Raw genomic sequence first — 18,605 nt, forward strand, 5'->3', positions numbered from 1 at the left:
TAAAGTTGGCCAAACCACTCCTTATAGTATGTTTACATATGAAAATAATCTCGTTCTAAGCTCGTTCAATAATCTAACCGTTTACATATAGCCTAATGAGATTATCAATTGTCAAATGTATTGCATTTGTTGTTTTATTACACATATTTCTCTCGCTGTCGGCCATTGTTGTTTACATTTTCATTTGACATTTCTCCGTTTCTTCGCAAAATTATCGATAAACCTAGGAATAACACCGAAACTCTAGTTGTATAAAACGAGATAATTTTATAATCTCGGATTATCCAGAGAGGAAATTTGTATGGGAAATCTCGTTTCTTAATTACAGATTATCGAGTTAAGCTCGTAAATGGAGATAATCTCGTTATATGTAAACATAGTATTAGCTAGCCGACTTGTTTGTTTCGTGTCTTTATCCTGCTGGAAGACCCATTTCAGAGGCATTTTGTCTTCAGTATAAGGCAACATTGTGGTATTCAAAATATCAACATAGACATGTTGATCCATCACAGTGTAGATACGATGTATGGGCCCAGTACCATAAGAATCAAAGACAAGCCCAAAATAATATTTTCGATCCTCCATGTTTTATCGTTATCGTAGTGTGGCTAGGATAGTATTCAATCTTCGGTGGACGATGCACAAACTATCGTGCACCTGTGTCTCCAAAAAGAATGACTTTACTTTCATCTGTCCATAATACATATATTTCGTCTCTTTTCCTATTTCCATGATAAGACTCTAACCCTATCTAATCACTATTATTATTTTGAACACAACTGTGTGTGTAAGAGCAGTGCCATTACTTCCTCTTTTAATGGCTTGATAGCACGTTTCTGGTTTAGATAACCTCTCAATGCAAATTTGCTATTTTAAATTTATTTTACTTAATTTTATATAGAAATCAGATATATTTTTATATCACATATATATGTACATAAGTAGTACATACATATTATGTACATATAGATAGTTCAATGTATACCCATAGCCTTAATATATAATTATAGTTTTTTATAGGTTGTTTCATATGGGAACTGCTTTATGTTTCATAAATCTAACAGAATTAAATTCCAAAACCCAGTGAGAAAACAGTTACAATATCCATATAGCTGGGATGCGTATCTAGAACGTACCGGGTCCTTGTATACCCGTGTGAAGTGAATTTTAATTTTCTCAAAAATATATTTATTTATGCAACAATTTCTATTCTTTCCCCTTCAAAGTAGTTCCCCTCAGATATAATACACCTGAATTCTCGAAGCAATTCTAATATGTAGATTTTGTTATGACCTTGAGTTTACAGTACTATTTTTTTCAGTGTTTTTTTTTTTTTGGTCTTGGCTCCCCTGGGTTCTTCCATTGAGAAACCCTGCAAAAAAACGCTGAGAGAGCTAATGGTCATATTGGATTGGACTTTCGTTCCGATGTCATAATACAAGATATTATTAAAATAAAACATAAGAGCTCTGGACGAACCAACGAACGGAACAATTTTCATATTTTTATATGTTTACTCACGTTTTCGATGACTGTTAAAGTTATTCTGCTCACTAAGCTATGAGGTCATTGCAAAAAAACTGATGTTTATTCGAGTCCGATATATAATATATCATTTCATTGTCTGAACTTCGTATTGGACAAAAGAGAAGTTCTACCCCTTTCTCAAGCTCTCGTAGAAATAAGTTCAGATCTATCAGATTGTCAGATAGAGAGATTATCGCTTTAGAAAAAGAATAATTTAAGTAGGATCGGACTTATGTTCTGTGTACAGGTACAGGTACAGGTTCTCAAGTCAGTCGCAATCCATATTAATAATTTATTATTTAAATGTTTAGAATCCGTGATATTACTAGAGACCGTCTGAGAACTGAAAAATTCAAAATTTTGAAGGATTTCTCGTTGAATTCTCTATTATCCGATTTAATGTAAATGTTAAAATCCACTTAAAAACGTTGCCTACTTACAGGCGGCTTGCTCAATAAATTAGTGCCTATGTACTTAGCCGCTTTAAACAAATCGTACTGGCCAATTACGTCGCTCACAATAAATAAAGAGAAAAAAAAACATGAAATAAAAAAATATTCTTTGCTCTCTGATAAGCAAATTGCATATTCGTTGTTACGCTAATGATTGCATAGTTTTTAACGCAATCTAGATGAATATTAAACGCTACAATCTAATCTTGGTCAATACTTTCAATAATAATAAACAGCGCTCGATTCGATCAGCCACCTGCTATCATGCGCCGATACCAAGTGGAACAATTGACAAATAGGCTGTAAATGTAGCACTTTCATGTATTTTATTTGATATTTCTATGTCTACATGTATGAATCTACATACAACATTAGATTATATATATACTTAATAACAATGGAATAGTTAACAATAAAATACTTATTATGTTTAAAAACAAACCGAACTAAATGGAACTACAAATGCTTGGCATGTAAAAAAAACAAATGCTAAATATATTTACTAAATATACATACGAATATATTTGTGTACTCGGCGACTATTTGTGTGTAATTTGTGCGCTAGTCGATGGCATTTCCGTTGGGGACCATGACCTTGATCATGCCGGGCAATATTTCACCTTGCAGCGGTCCATAGTCCACACGTTCACCATCCACCGCCATAATACCCTCTTTATCGGGACTCGGTTCAATGCGGAATGCACGCACCGGCACCACTTCTATATACTTATTCGGCTCCTTTGGTAGATGTGTGCCTGAACTCATGCCGAGTAGGAAATGCGCCAGTTGTGAGCGACCAACGCCGCCACGTATTATGACGAGATAGATGATGCCATCGTTGAGACGTGAATCGGGCGCAAAGAAGCAATCTGAGGAGAGATGTGTGGTGTAGGCTGCGTGAACCATAACATATTCACCCTCCTCGGTGTGCCAAGTATCTGCGGGCAACGGTTGATCCAGTGTCGGTATTGTGGACGGTGGACGACGACTTTCGTATTCCAAATTAATCGATTCGAGGCGGCTGAGTACGCTGCGACGCGAACGTAAGCTTTGGTCAGTGACCGAAAAGTAAGCGGTGCGTTTCGACATAGCCGAATGCCAGCTATCGGCGTTTGAACGAAAGCTAACACGATCCAACGATATGGCATCACCGAATTCATCATCTTCTTTGTTGTTAGTTTTTGTGACGAAATCATCATCCTTAATGCCCGCCGGTGGATTTGGTATGTCATAGAACTCCTGTACCTCTGGTGGCAAACGACGTTCCTCATTGGAGACCGTGGAAACGCGCGTACCAAAAGTCTTGCGGGCATCCTTCCGTTCACAACGTATATATGACAATTTGCCGCTATAAGTGCGCAAGCCAATCAGCCGCCGTATCGTCCAGAAAGTAAAACGCGATGCGCCAATCGAACGCAAACGTTCACTCTCGATATCAATATCGGCGATTAGACCCCAGCCGACGGATAGGAATGAGTACATCTCGCAAGCTTTACCCTCCTTACCCGTATCGATGCGCACCAGATCCATCGGCGCCAACTTGCCAGCAATGCAAGTCAATGTGGCATACAAAATGGGCTTCGGTTCGTATGGTTCCTTATAGAGATGCGCTATACTGCGCGCCAAACCATTACCCGAACCACAAGGTATAATACCCAGCGGTATTTGACGTGTAATTGCGCGCCAATCCTCACGTTCCATTATGCCGTTGAGCACCTCATAGTACAGTCCATCGCCCGATGCGACCACAATGCCACTATAACAATGCAAGAGATCGCTGTGTTTGCGCACATACTCACGCGCAAAATTATAATGCGCCGTCACGTGCAACTCATACGGCACATCAGCCTCCTTGAGGACGGGCGCCACTTGTTTATGGAACATTTCACGTCCCTTACCCGAACCGGACTTGGGATTGAGAAAAATCAACAATTGTTTCTCGACCAATTGATTCTTAAGCGCCGCCTGATTAATGCGTATCGCATGATGCCAACGTTCGGCCACCTTCACATTCTCCTCATACGTATCGAATGAACGAAAACGTAATATGCGCACGGTGCGCTCACGACGCATGGAACTCTTCTCGTTCTTGATATAAGCATATATGTGCAAATAGGCGCTAATATCCTTTTGTGCCGCCTGCTCAGCTTCGGATTCATCATCGATGCGTCGACAGGAGGCCAAAGCGCCACGATGGCTCTTCTTCAAACGCGGTCCACAACTACTGCCTATGATATCCTCCATACGTATGCGCTGCTCGCTGATTTCATCCACTGCGCCGGTCTCTCGTCGCAAAAATATGCCCTCCGCATTCAGTTTCACCTCGACCGTAATGGTCGTCTTCTGCTTGTTGTTGATGTAGAAGAGCTCGCTCAGCTCGATAACACCGTTGGGCGAGATTTTCGCTACGCTGGACGTCGGTGACAACGGCGTGTTCACCACACTGGCCGCCGTATTGTCATACACGTAACTCGTGTCGGGCAAATCGAGTGAGAGATTCCGACAAGGATCCATAATGGTACAAAACGATTTGCACGGATTTTGTAACACTTTTCCCTTACGCATGCAGCGTGGTTGCCAGCTGAATGTGTGGTGTGTAGTCTGTTCTTATGTGGAACTCCGTAGCGCTTCCTGAACTAAGTTCAATATCTGCTTTGGCAATTCTTTTAATTGTGCACAATACTAAGCATTCGTTTTGGCTTGCTCTTTTCGTATTTGCGCAACACTGTCTTTGTACTTTGTTCGCTGCTTTGTTACCTCGATTGGTTCGCGCACAGCACAACTCCGTAATCCACCGATTTACATTACGTACTAACACCTGCGCTGGAAGTTCACGAATTGCAAGTGCTGGACATAAATGTTTTTTTATCAGTTTGTTTTCGTTTTTTTGTTCTTTTTTATAATTTTCATTAAAGCTTACTTACGATTCCCGATATTTTACTGCCAAATCTAATCAAATAACGCAGTTATACATATATGTATGTAGCCTTTATCTAACGCCAGCTCGATAAGAGTGTTGGCGCGCCGCTCGTTGCTTGCTTCGTTGGACGACTTTTGTTGTTTGACCACCAAAACGCCAGCGTACTCTTCTACAATCTATAGCGTCCCGTTACCGCTATTTGCTGTATATAGTATACTTGCGCTGTGACACTCTTCGTTGCGCTCTTTGTGCTGCCACTAATAGTTAGTTAGTCTTTGATTTATTTACCACTGTCTTCTGCACCATTATTTTCGTCTACTTTTCAACTTTTACTCTTTCACATTTTGCTCATTTGTATTCATCGTTTATATGTATGTATGTATATATTCACCGGTGATTTCCGTATGTAACCCGTTTATCTGTCAGCCCGTCAACCAACCAGCCCAGCCTACCTTCGTCTGTTGTAGCGTTGTTGATCTGCGATCTGTGCGACAGTAGACATACATATGATTCGGTACCCTCGGAGCGCAGCTTTTTCCAATGTGTGATTTGTTCAATGTTTCACGCTAATATAAAGCTCGTAATTTTTTGTTATTAACTTTTTGTTTATCGCAACGCGATTTTATTGTGCAGTTGTTGTTCACTCATATCTTGAGAGCGCAAACGATTTTTTTACATTTGTATTTGTTTGTGTACACTCTGTGTCAAATGCTTAGAATCAGCAGTAGAATCGATGTAAGAATTAGCAAAGTTTTTTAGAATTCTTACAGACAGATGGATTTATGAACGTCTGCATTTCGATATGATCAGCTAAGATCAAACAATAAATTCATTTTTTTATACAAGTAAGGAATATTAAATTTAGATTTAGTAGGCAATTGAAAAGTAAAATCCTCTCTCGACGAACAAAAACCAAACTCTATAAGTCTCTCATCATTCACGTCCTACTTTATGGTGCAGAAGCGTGGCTGATATCAACATCCGATGAGACGGCACTCGGAGTTTTCGAGAGAGGTTTGCGTAAGATTTACGGTCCCTGACACATTGGTAACGGCGAATACCGCAAACGATGTAATGATGAGCTGTATAAGTTATTCGATGCAGTTCCCGCTGGTGGAAGCCAGCTCCGTTGGAAGGACCAGGTGGAGAAGAACCTGGCTTCACTTGGTATTACCAATTGGCGCCAAACTGCTAAAAGGGGGCAAGGATGGCGCGCTGTAGTGGTGTCTACGCCAGTAATGAAGAAGAAGAAGTAACATTAAGACCTTGGATCCTAAGTCAGTAAGAATTTTCATCTGTACAAAATATTCTACCGTCACCTTAGTTAGTTGCCCAATCCATTGTGTTTACTTTCTTGTTCCTTGGCTGTTTAAGATTTCACTATTACGATTGATATGTCTCACACAACTTTCCGTTTATCTGGTGTTTTAAGCATATAGCTTACTGAGTTTGGCCTATGCCACCGTGTTCCAGGGCAATCCTAGTATTTAAAACTTTATTCTCTAATGACCAAGAATAGTTGTCCATTACTTCTCTACGAGGAAATATTTCAACTGAACGATAAAATAAAATGTCTAGTTTCGTTATTCCGTATACTCAGATATACTGAATATTATTAACGAAATATTACAGCTTACATCTGAAGTCCACAGTCTACTTCAGGACCCAGTTTTTTAGTTTGCATATGTCTAGTTCCACCGCATACTTTTGGGATATTTCTAAGTTGATCCACTCTATAAGGCTGTGTAGTTTATATATAGCTTTCCATGGTGCGTTAACGACATGGCGCCGGCGGTTTCAGCCATTTTCAGTTCAGCTTAAGAATCTCAAAAAATATTCGCTATGGTGAGGTCATTTGAACGAGGAACTGCTACCTAGAGTAAACCCTGATGTGCCTCATCACACATATTTTGAGACCTTAAGTGAAGTTAACCCTCTCCAAAGATCCACAGTAATCTCGCTGACTTCTTTTGAAAAGCATTCCTTAAATTTTCTATTGTTCTTTTTGAAATGTTCCGGAGTGTGTATGTCGGCATTTTGTCACTCTGTCAAAAGCGACTTGAGTTATTACTCTTCGTTTTGAGTTAAGGTGTTTACGATCATTTTATGTCTCGATCGCAGCTGTGTCGTTTATTTTCTATTTAGGCACGCCTTCATGTGTGTTTGCTCTTTTGAAACGTGAGCACTTCGGAGCAAGTACGAGTATTGTGTGTATTGACTTTTAGCTGGAATAATAATTCGAGTGAAATTACATACATATGTACACACTTATTGGGCGGCACTCGCCGCTTAATAGGTTCTTTCGGTTAAGGTCGCCGATAAATACACAGAGCTGTTAGATTATTACATACATTTGAGTATGTTCATATGTATGCGACCATGTAATTATGGCTAAAATTTTGTTTAGGTTACTATGACGGTATAAGAACAAAGAGAATTGAATTTCAATCGGAGAAAGTTCTTGATTGTAGGCTTTCAGTTTTTAATGATTTTTTACCATTTTTAAACTTTAGTAAAATTATTTTTTTTTAATTTCCGGTTATTGAATGTTTTTAATTAGTATTAAAAACCATATAAGAGAACGTTTGCGTAGAAGATAGTTTTAAGACTATTTTTTAAAATTAATATTTTAGTTAAAGTTTATAATCTAAAAGAGTAAAAGAAAGCTCTACTTTTTTCCCTGCTTTGATATTACGTATTAATCCCATCTCACAAGCTTTAGAAACAATTATATGTACATACACAATCACTTAAAAATTTATTGCATGTATTTAAAATAAAATTCTCTCATGAAAATATTATAAAAAAACAATAAAGTTTCGTTTGCGTTTAAAATAATTCCGTGACGTTATAAAAATTTATATTTAATTTGTCATTACATCATCCACAACAAATTGCCATTATGATTATTGTTTCAGCTTTGTTTCCACACGCTTTTCACATCATTATTTTCGTATTGTTTTGCTAATATGTATGTATATTTATTGCTTGATATATTTTTAATATAGTGTTTTGCGAAAAAATATTTTCTCAAATTTGTATGAATTTTGTGAATTTTCTCTGTCATTTCTTTAAATTTATAAAGTCAACATTATTAGTACCTGATTTATTAAAATCTCCGCTTGATTCAATCTCTGAAAAGGTAAAATATAGCTCATACAAAATATCTCCCAATTTCCTATCTTGGCTAAATCAAAACCAATTTTAGTTTTCTCTCATAATCATTACATATTTAAAAATAGGTGAGTGCTATATGAGGTTTAGTTTTTAAATTTTTTTAATTGAATGTCAATAATTTTAATTTAATAGCTTCTAAAATTTAAGTAAGTGCTTGAAGTGCATGCTCTTAATTTATTCGATTGTGAAATTAAGTGGAGTATCTCTAATCGAACGAATTTATCTGGTTAATTGCGAAATAAAGTTGTAGCAGAGTTGTAGGCGTTTCACACATTGTCTTAAGGCAGTAGTCTGCTTTAGAAACAGTCGAACCAATTTTTTTTTTTAACTTTTAAAAGTTTCTTTTCTTTATGAACTAAAAAAATACCGAAGAAGTTATAAAATTCCAAATTTTTTCGAAGTTTGAAAAAAAAATTCACTTTTTTAAGAAAAAAAAAATTGACTTTAAGTTGCAAAACAAGTATGTAGTTTAAATAATACTTTTGTCCAACTTTTTTAGTTCAAATAGAAGATAATTTAATGCTGAAGCCGGATCACTTTGGTTTTTTTTTCGATCGGACATATATTGTTTTTGCTATCGCCGGCACCGTTTTCTAACAATTGTGAAAATGAAAACTCGAGAAAACGCGCTATAAAGTTCTGCCTGAGCATGCGCACCTTCTCGACGCTCGGCCACTAAAACTGCTGTAGCTTCGAAAATATGTCGAATTGACCTCTGGAATTTTAAAGACATATTCTTGGATATTTTTAGAAAAAATTTAAAACAAAACAAAAAAATCGATTTTTTGAAGCATGTAAAGCAGACTACTGCCTTAATCTATTCAATTATTAAATTACCTACGCAATGGTCAATGGTATAATTAACTCATTTAAGGGGTTAGGTGGGTTTTAGAGTCTAAAAGCAAGGGTTCTTTACAATTTTTTATTATATACACCTTCGTACAGATGTCATTTGTCATATTTGTTGTACTTTACCAACTAACAGGAAAAAATAAGGACTACACGGCGAATGATTAATTTATTTGACCAGATGTATGAGAGCGTGCGAAATTTCATCTTTTTTGGACGGCTAGTAGCAAACCAGCGACAGTTATCTCTAAAGTTAGCATATTTCTTCATTATCTTGGTATCCAGTGTTGCCAATTATTAGTCCTTGCTTCGTTATTATATATATTTCTCTCGAAGTAATTTTTTTAGTTTTATGTTTAATTTGGAACTACATAATTTTGTGACGATTTTTTTCATCATAATTGTTTTTTTTTTTAAGCTTGAATCTTGAAGTATTGAATCTATATGTAACAGTTAAGCAGACTTTCAAAAATACCAATTTAATTGCGAATGAAAACTTATCACATTTCACACTAGTCAGCACTGACAACGAAATTTTAATTAAAAAAGGTAAAAGTTTGTCACTTGGTTTTCATTTTCAATCGATTCATTTTAATCGATTGCAAATTAAACAAATAAAACAATATAATTTACTAGCAACAAATCAAATACAAATTCTTTGCGGCCTTGAAACAAAGAGTAGACCTTGACGAAAAAGGGAAGTGCAAAAATGTTCTTAAGATAAAAGTTGTTTGTGCAAATATGTATAGAACGCAATTGTGCTAGAAGTAGAAAAGAATATCGGCGAAATTGTAAGGAAATAATTCTGCTAATATTTATACTCGAGTTATGTATATGAAGATACATATATACATATGTGTGACTACAACATTTAGTTGTACAATGTTGTACTTATCATCATAAAAAAACTTGCATAAAGCAAATATTATACTCAAGTTCAATTTTTATAAGTGATTAAATAATTATTTTCTATATACATACATATCCATATAAACGTAAATAGTACAGTGTGGGTTTATACATATGCAAATCTTTTCAATTTTCTAAATGAAACTTGAGCAGTTTGCAAAAAATAAATAAATATTCATGAATAAGTATGAATTCATATTCGTATACGTTGCTGCTCATGTAATTGTTATTTTGTTGTGGTTATTATTTTGAGTTAGTTTTATTATAAACAATAAGTTTTTATGGCCTTCTGCATTAGCAAAATCGTCCGAACTTTACGGCGAGTGTTCTCTGAGATCTGAGAAGAGAAAAAATACACTGGCTATATCAATTCACGAGAATACGGTGGATAGTAAATTCTAAAAGATATTAATATATCTAGTAACTTGCTTTCATTCAAGCGATATTCAGATCATTGTATATGAGTTTAAAAGTTTAGATCTTGCAGATCTAGTTGGAACAATTGTCTATCCTTAGTAGTGTCTTTTTCCTACTTAATTGATATATCAATGAGATACTTGCGGTTTCCAAAATCATGAATAATTTTTACCTTTGGTGTATCCCCGAAATTCTGATAAAAAGCAAGTGGTTCTTTTGATTGCTCTAGTCATACTAATAAAACACATCTAACATACTAAAATATAAATTATAGATATACCAATGAAATGTTCGCTTCGCCATCTGTGCTATGTTATAAAATGACGTATAAAGCGTTAATTAAAATAACAATTTGGCTAGTTTACATATATGACTGTCAATAAATATAGCAATTAGTGAATATCACCCACAATAGTGATTTGACAACGAATAAAAAATGATTACAGGAAATACCATCGATAAGCTGATGAATAATATACATATACACGATACCATATCAAATTTTCTTACACCCATTTTCTGGACAAAAATAAATAATATAACTTATATTTTTTATAAAAAATAATGCAGCTTGAAAATATGTTGAAAGTTATTTGTTTCTAGTCATATTTCAGCAACAAGTGGCAGCAGTAATTTTAGCCTAGCCAATGGAATAAATTCAATGAGATTGGCCTCTTTCTGTTCGATTCGAGTGCAGAGTGAAATTTTATTTTGATAAGACATTTTGAAACTTTGTTCCTTTCATGCCAAGATAGAGTGCAATATCAGTTTATAGTTACGTCTATCAAGGGGGTATTATAAATGTTTCGTATGGTTAAATTCCAATTGAATTCCGAGATTTTATTTCAGTCGCACTCTCGTTTATTGGCCTATCTTGCGCTCGATTTTCTCCAACTGTTGATAACTGATTGATCGATATTAATAAATAATAATAATAATTTAATTTTTTTTTTTTTAATTTCAAACCTTGTCATTACATTTTACTAGCTCATAACTACCTCAGCACTTGCACAGACAGGCGGGCAGACAATCAATTAGTCTCAGCATTTGATCATATTCATTTGATATATTGCGAACAAGAAATGTTTCCACCCACTAATTCTCGATATATCTAATAATTTAAAATTTTTACTCTATTACAAGTAGAGACGCTTGTATAAAAAAAAAATTGAGCACTTGTTTGACGTTTGAACTCTTTTTAAATCACCCACACTCAAATTAGCGAATTCTCGTTCCAACTGATCGAGCACAGCTATTATGCATATTGCTTATTGCATATTGTTTTCAAAGTCAACCGCCATACATAACTACTAAAAAACCATGCAGGAAATTTAGCTTACTTATTACACTTATATAGAGGGTTTCGGTCAAACGAAAGCTACATAGCTTAAGTATGTATGTATGTATGTGATTGGCGTTGGAACCGTTTAGCCGGTTATAGCCGAATCGATGACAGCGCGCCACTCCTCTTTTTTCCACGCAGTTCGGCGCTAGTTGGTGATCCCAAGTGTAACCCGGTCGCTCTCCACTTGGTCCCTCCAACGGAGTGAAGACCTTCCCCTGCCTCGGCGTCCTCCCGCGGGTACTGCATCGAACACTTTCAAAGCAGGAGTGTTTTCGTCCATTCGGCCAGCGTAGCCGCTGTGTTTTTATTCGCTGAACTACATACATATGTCAATACCGTCGTATAACTTGTACAGCTCATCGTTTCATCGTCTGCGGTATTCGCCGTTGCCAATGTTCTAAGGACCATAAATCTTGCGCAAAATGTTCCTCTCAAAAACTCCTAGTGTCTTCTCATCTGATGTTGACATCGTCCACGCTTCAACACCATAAAGCAGGACGGGAATAAGGAGCGATTTGTAGAGTTTGATTTTGGTTCGCTGAGAGAGGACTTTACTTTTCAATTGCCTACTCAGTCCAAAGTAGCACCTGTTGGCACGAGAGATTCTGCGCTGGATTTCAAGGCTGACATTGTTGGTGTTGTTGATGCTGGTTCCCAATAGAACCAGTAAGTATTTTTACTAAATATTGGTTACTAAGTATGCTATATGTTATTTAAAAACCATTGGGGACATTCTGCTAAAATCAGTTTTTGATTTATGAATAATCTCGTGTAGATTTAGAACACAACTAGGTGGAGATCCTTCCAATAATGTTTTAATTTCACTGTGTATAACGCATATTTAATATTCAGTAACGTGTTCTATGCCCGTTGTATCTAGAAATCTGCCTCATCGCAAAATATGTGAGTTTTGGAAATATTTATAAGGTGTGTTTTTGAAGATATGTGGTTTTCAGAAAGACATACAATGTATGTAATTTAATGTTTTGGCCAACATTTAGCTTTATTATAGAGATAAAAATTTGTTATTATGCTTTAAAAATGATTTTGGGCAAGTGAGCGCTGTCTCAAATAAATTCCAGCCTAGAGGCCCGCTTTTCGACCATGTTTTGCAGCAATTTGTTTTCGTTATTCTGGAGTAAGTCTGTTCAGTATGAAATGACAAACCAAACTGAATATAAGCCAAGTAATATCTCCAATTAACTCTGACCAGTCAAAACCACACGTCTAAAAAATCACACGTTACAACATTATTAAGCGAGGTTAAAGTCATAAATGTCAAAGATATGTGTTTACTTTGACAGCTCGTTTGACAGTTATCGCTATTTATGAAATTTAATAACTCTTAGCAAAACACCCTCTACATATGCCTTTGTTTAAATATATTTTCTATTGTATTTAATCTTTTTTGTTAAATTTACTATAGGGAAGCGATACGTACTATATAATTTGCAAAAAATACACACTTCCTCACTCATATACACAGCTGTATGTGGTGTATATAGTAAGAGTATAATCGGTGTTGAGTGTCATAACAAACGTCGACATAGTCTGGAACTAAAGCTAAACTAGCAATTATCAGCTAACAACAAATATACAACGGCACCTACACTAACAAGTTTGGTTTCAAAAGCCACTTGTTGTTGTGCTTGTTGCAATGCCTTGCTTTTTTGTTGTTGTTTTTTTGTTTTTGCTTCATTGTTTTGGAGTCATCAGTGCCAGCTGTGGCAATGCTATTACCTCAGCTACATATATTGAATAGTATTGCACACTGCTTGCTTTCATTGTTAATAGACCCTATATTTTGAGTTGTTGTTGTTGTTATTTATGGGTGGGTAATTGCACTCATGCGGGTATATTATATACATATGTATATGTTTGTGTATGTCTGTGTTTTCTGTTGAAGCTGATAGCGTTTGAGTTTGTCAATTTCAGCAATTGTTAATGATAAGCAGCAATATTTACTCTTTTTATTATTTTTTTAATATTATTTTTCCCGCTCTCCAATGGTATTTTGAAATTCTCCACACTGCTCGCTCACTCTGCGCTCAACGAGTAGTCATGTCTCATATTTATTCATGTATGTGTGTGTATTTATTTATTTTTTTATTTTTTTGTTTTGTTATGTTTTTTCTCATTTCTGTTTTCGCTTCATTTTCAACTTTGTTCATCCAGTTTGTTGTTGTTTGAGTTTTCGCGTTTTTTTGCCGTGTTGGCATTCACTTTTGGTTAGCAGTCAGCTGCGCACACATACTTATATACCTATACCTGCACATGGCTAACTAACCTCTCTGCCCGCCTCTGCTCCACTGCACCGCTCTCCCTTGCTTCTCAGCCACTGTTGATCGACTAACTAACTGACTTTTCGTTTGCTTTTTGTCTATTTCGTTTGCTTGATTGCTGGCTAAGTTGTTTAGTTGGCCATTTGTCTATTCGGCTGTCAGTCCAGTCGCTGCTGCAATTAACCGTTATTACCGAAATTTTCATTTGCATTTTCCCGCAAAATCAAAGTTAACGCTCTATTGCCGTAACAATCGACCGATCTTTCGCTTCGTGGCAGCTTTCGATCAGATTTTAGTGTCGGAAAAATATTGAAATTTATAAGGCCCAATAGCCACTTGGTGAATGTTGAATTTATTAGGCCTTTGGCAATGCTGCAGTCAAGTGTTTTGTTTTGTGACTTTTTCTTTTTTGTTTTTGTACTGACACAATTTCTGTGTTTAGAGTGTTTTTGTTGTTAGCTTGTGCTTTGTTGTTGCTTAAAACTGCGTATTTTGTCGACGTGCATTAAACACAAAAATAACAATAACAATTGCATTTGCTTTGATTCATTTGTACAAAATAATTGTTTTTTATTCTTCTCTTTTGTTTTTTGATTATTTTTTGTTTTTTTTTTTATACAACATAGTCGTCGTGGTGTGGTGAAAGTGCACTAGTCATCATCAAATTTATAAAATAATCGCAAGTGTAATGTCGAAACCGTCGAACATATAATTTGCGCTGCGTTTTAATTACAGCCTAAAAGTGCTTTGACCCAAAGTAAACAATGAATGAATGAAAACCTGTTTTTTTCGAAATTAATTGCAATAATCGTGCGCGCAACAGCTGTCGCCGCTTAAAACTTTAGTGTTTGTAATATTCATTCAAGAAAAGTGCTGAAATGATGTGCATTTAGTCGTAAAAATAATTATTTTTAATAACTTTCAAAGTGTAAGTAGCTAACAAAAAACAATAACAACAAGTTACAATCATATCCACTTACAAATATTACTAACAGTCGCATTAACGCACAGTGCTCAATGAAAGTAAGAGTATAACTCGTTGAGTCACTTAAATTATAATTTGTGTTGGCCCTATATTTCGCAATGCTTAGTTTCAAAATTTTTCATAAACAATCAAATACTCATATCTAACTGCCCGAACTCTCCACGAACCGATACCGATTTTGTCACTTTGGTTCGGTATCTATAGTATGTTCGTATACATTTTGAACGGCAAAGGTTTACATATCAAAAATGCTATTAATATTTGTGATTGGCGTTGCAACCGTTTAGCTGGTTATAGCCGAATATTGTGCGCCACTTCTCTCTTTCCTTTGCAGTTCGGTGCCAGTTGGAGTTCCCAAGTGTAACTAGGTCGCTCTTCACTTGGTCCCTCCAATGGAGTGGAGGCCTTCTCCTTCCTCGACTTCCTCCGGCGGGGACTGCATCGAACACTTTCAGAGCTTTAGTGTTTTCGTCCATTCGGACAACATGACCTAGCCAGCGTATCCGCTGTCTTTTTATTCGCTGAACTATGTATGTCAATGTCGTCGTATAACTCGTACAGCTCATTGTTCCATCGTCTGCGGTATTCGCCGTTGTCTATGTGGACCATAAATCTTGCGCAAAATTTTCCTTTCGAAAACTTCTAGTGTCGTCTCATCTGATGTTGACATCGTCCAAGCTTCTGCACCATAAAGCAGGACGGGAATGATAAGCGACTTGTAGAGTTTGATTTTGGTTCGTCGAGAGAGAACTTAACTTTTCAATTGCCTACTCAGTCCTGAGTAGTACCTGTTGGCAAGAGTAATTCTGCGCTGGGTTTCGAGGCTGACATTGTTCGTGTTGTTGACGCTGGTTCCCAGGTATACGGAATTATCTAAGACTTTCAAGTTATGACTGCCAACAGTGTCCACACGCCAATTGGTACCGAATAATGCTTTGCATATTCGGAGCGCTGATCATCGCATTGATTTGATCCGCTGTGTTTTTGAGCACCGTGAGGTAAGGCCGTCGTCGGCAGGAACTCACGTTAATATTGACTTTAGATGTCAGCAGTGACGTGGGAGCCAAGACGCGAATGCACTGACTATTTGTTTGCTGACACCTCCAAACCCATTCGCTTCGCTTCCCTATCCAGTCTGTATCCAGTTATCTACTCCCCCAAGTGTTCTCACAATAAATTCATTGATGGATGCGATGTGTGCGAAGTGGCGCCGTCTTGTTGAAACCAAATGTCGCCGAGATAACGAGCTTCGATTTCAGGCATCCACTAGTATATCATGGCGTGATATCGGTCGCAGGCACTCCCCACGGTCTTCGTGTACACTTTACGACTGCTGTATAATCTTCACTGCGTGCAATACGTGGTCTATTCAGTCGAATATTATCCAGTAATGAATGTTGCCTCTCAAGATGGGTATAGTACGCTCAGTAGGCCGATTATGTTGACCATAAGTTGAGCGAAGCGTGCGAAACACTTTCTTTACAGAAAGTTAATTTTTGTAAATAAGTCTTTCCATGATGAAATGTCATACCGTACTGAACAAAAATAATTCGGGCATCAAAACATAGAACTTGTTTTCAAGAGAGGGTTTTCAGAGAGTGCAATTTTTTTAAATGTCGAAACAGCCCTTACCGAATTAAAGCTAGTGCTAGTAATGCTCGTAATAGATCTTTAACGATGAAACGAATTCCTCCATGAAGACTTTAGGATGACAATAAGACAGAATTATTACTATATCAAGAAGTTTTTTGTTAAACAGTTCCTACGTATATCTGTACATATATCACTATCTATGCGTTCCTGACCTACATCAAACAATTACAGTTAACTTGAATATTGATTAACGGTAAATACATATTTTGGCAGATCCATAACATGTCTATCTACAGCCATAAAAGCCGGCTAATGCAAATACGTTTTTATTGCCATTGGCTAAATAAGCCATTCCACCTTTTTATTTACTTCTCGAAATTCCACACTCTAATTTATTTTTGCATTCCATTTTTGTTTGCTTCTTAGTTTCTTTTCTTTTTTTACAAATTTCCTTTTTTGTTCCGGTAATCTTTTATTTATTCTATTTGTGTTCCTTTATTGTACTTGTTGTTGTGTATATTTGCTTTCCTTTTGTTGAAATTTATCTTTTATAGTCAAGGCTGTATGGCTTATGAAAAACAAATACAATTTCCTATATCTCTTACACACTCATACACATTCTGTTGTGAGGCAGGGCAGTGACACAAGGCGTCAGGTATTCGCTTGCTTACATGCATTTCCGAGTGTTTTAAGTAAATATTGTCCAAATAGTTTAACGATTTGGGTCAAATGTTGCTGATAACGCGTTGACTGTTGGAAACACCAATGTGTTTGTGAATATTTTCGGTAATTAAGCGTGTTATTTTTTTTTTGTGTTGTGTCTTCAAGAATTAGGGCAATAAATTGTCGTGCATGTCGAAGCTGTCATTACAACAGCAACCGGCGACTGGTGTGCATAAGATAGTGTTGCTTGTGATTTAGTCAAAATACATATTGGGGTGCTAAGAATATTCTGTAAAAATATAATATTATTTGATTTTAAGTGGTGTCTAAGATTCGTTTTTGTGAAAAAATATATAATGATAGTTTTATGAATTTAAGTCTAAGTGATATTAATTAAATGTTTTTGTAATTAAATCATTTAAAATCGTTTAAGTACAACACTTCATTAGAAAAATGGCAATTAATCAATTTTGAATCAATGGATCTTTAAAATATTAAAAATATGGGATTTAAAATGTGGAATAATTTAGAAAACAGTTGAGTGTAAATATTAAAGAACTTAATATCGAAGCGAAATAAATACTTGAATTCTTCCCTCTTCACCAAAGCGGCATAGGTAAGAGAACCGGGGGTCCTTTTTTTGAATTAAACATATATAAGTAATTAAACATTAAGATCATGCCTTAGGAACTTATACTAAATCATTGACATTTTTAGTGTCTCAGCGATTTATCATTATTGATACAATATTTAGAACTCTTTATCAGTAGATCAAAATTTTGGAGAAATATCTTATTAGATATATGCCTCTTTCTAATGGAACCTAATGGGATATGCCTGTTCTAAATGAACTCCACATCGATTATCCCACCGGCGAACTCTAATTGTTGGTATTAGGTTTAACACAACTGGTTTATTAGTTTACAACGACACTTGGACCTCACTTCTCCTTACTTCTTACATTAACAATTAATTGTTATTAACAATTGTTATTAACAATTAATTGTTTAGTGTTCAATTCTGTTTCATGTCATATCTCCGGAAAAGAAGTTCTAGTATTGAGCTTTGAATAGCTATGTATGTGGTTTAGTTTCTGAATACTCACTAACTAAAGTGTTTTTCAATAAGAGCAATGCAAGAACGGGTGGGGATATCAATGAAATTATTTATTCCTGTGAAAGTACATTCGATGCCATTATGTATGGAACTCGATTCCTTTTACATGTCCACCACGGGCACGCTTGCAGAAGTCCAGACGTTGAACCCGGGTTTCGACTGTTTTCTAGCATAAATCGGCCGATTGCCGATACTGCAATTTCACGTTCGATATTCGTACGAAGTTCATCAATTGTCGCTGCTTGTTGGCAAAGACCAATGCCTTGACGTAGCTCCACAGGAAATAGTCTAACGGCCTCAAATCACACGACCGAAGCGGCCAATTGACTGGGCCGTGAGATAACACATTCACCAAACTTGGCTTTCAATA

At 36.1% G+C, this 18,605-nt stretch overlaps 2 protein-coding genes across 8 annotated transcripts in view; one reads left to right on the plus strand and one right to left on the minus strand.

The window, feature by feature from the left end:
- The window catches only part of LOC105213724 (ecotropic viral integration site 5 ortholog), a 67,875-nt gene that overhangs the window by 36,001 nt on the left and 13,269 nt on the right, over positions 1-18,605 (plus strand). The window contains exon 1 of one of the 6 annotated variants that reach the window (XM_054230578.1): positions 14,517-14,806. The exons of 4 other annotated variants lie outside the window; for them this stretch is intronic. The gene's annotated coding sequence lies outside the window, so the exon portion shown is untranslated. Of the gene's footprint in view, positions 1-14,516; positions 14,807-17,629; positions 17,736-18,605 lie in introns of those variants that run through there. One more of the 6 variants, XM_054230579.1, reaches the window with a different exon arrangement.
- Positions 2,276-5,479, minus strand: LOC105213723 (sphingosine kinase 1). 2 transcript variants are annotated; one of them, XM_011186758.3, is made up of 2 exons: positions 4,904-5,479; positions 2,276-4,826 (listed from the first exon to the last, which is right to left on the minus strand). In XM_011186758.3, exon 2 carries the CDS (start codon positions 4,542-4,544, stop codon positions 2,541-2,543), a length of 2,004 nt encoding a protein of 667 aa, XP_011185060.2. In that variant the 5' UTR covers positions 4,545-4,826; positions 4,904-5,479; the 3' UTR covers positions 2,276-2,540. The 2 variants fall into 2 exon arrangements, with proteins under 2 accessions (XP_011185060.2, XP_011185061.2); XM_011186759.3 differs by having other exon boundaries at positions 4,900-5,479.

The sequence above is a fragment of the Zeugodacus cucurbitae genome, chromosome 5 (assembly GCF_028554725.1).
Source record: "Zeugodacus cucurbitae isolate PBARC_wt_2022May chromosome 5, idZeuCucr1.2, whole genome shotgun sequence".
Taxonomy (NCBI): Eukaryota; Metazoa; Arthropoda; class Insecta; order Diptera; family Tephritidae; genus Zeugodacus; species Zeugodacus cucurbitae.

Coding starts and splice junctions, on each gene's coding strand:
- LOC105213723 (XM_011186758.3), bottom strand. CDS start 4,544: ATGCGTAAGGGAAAAGTGTTACAAAATCCGTGCAAATCGTTTTGTACC.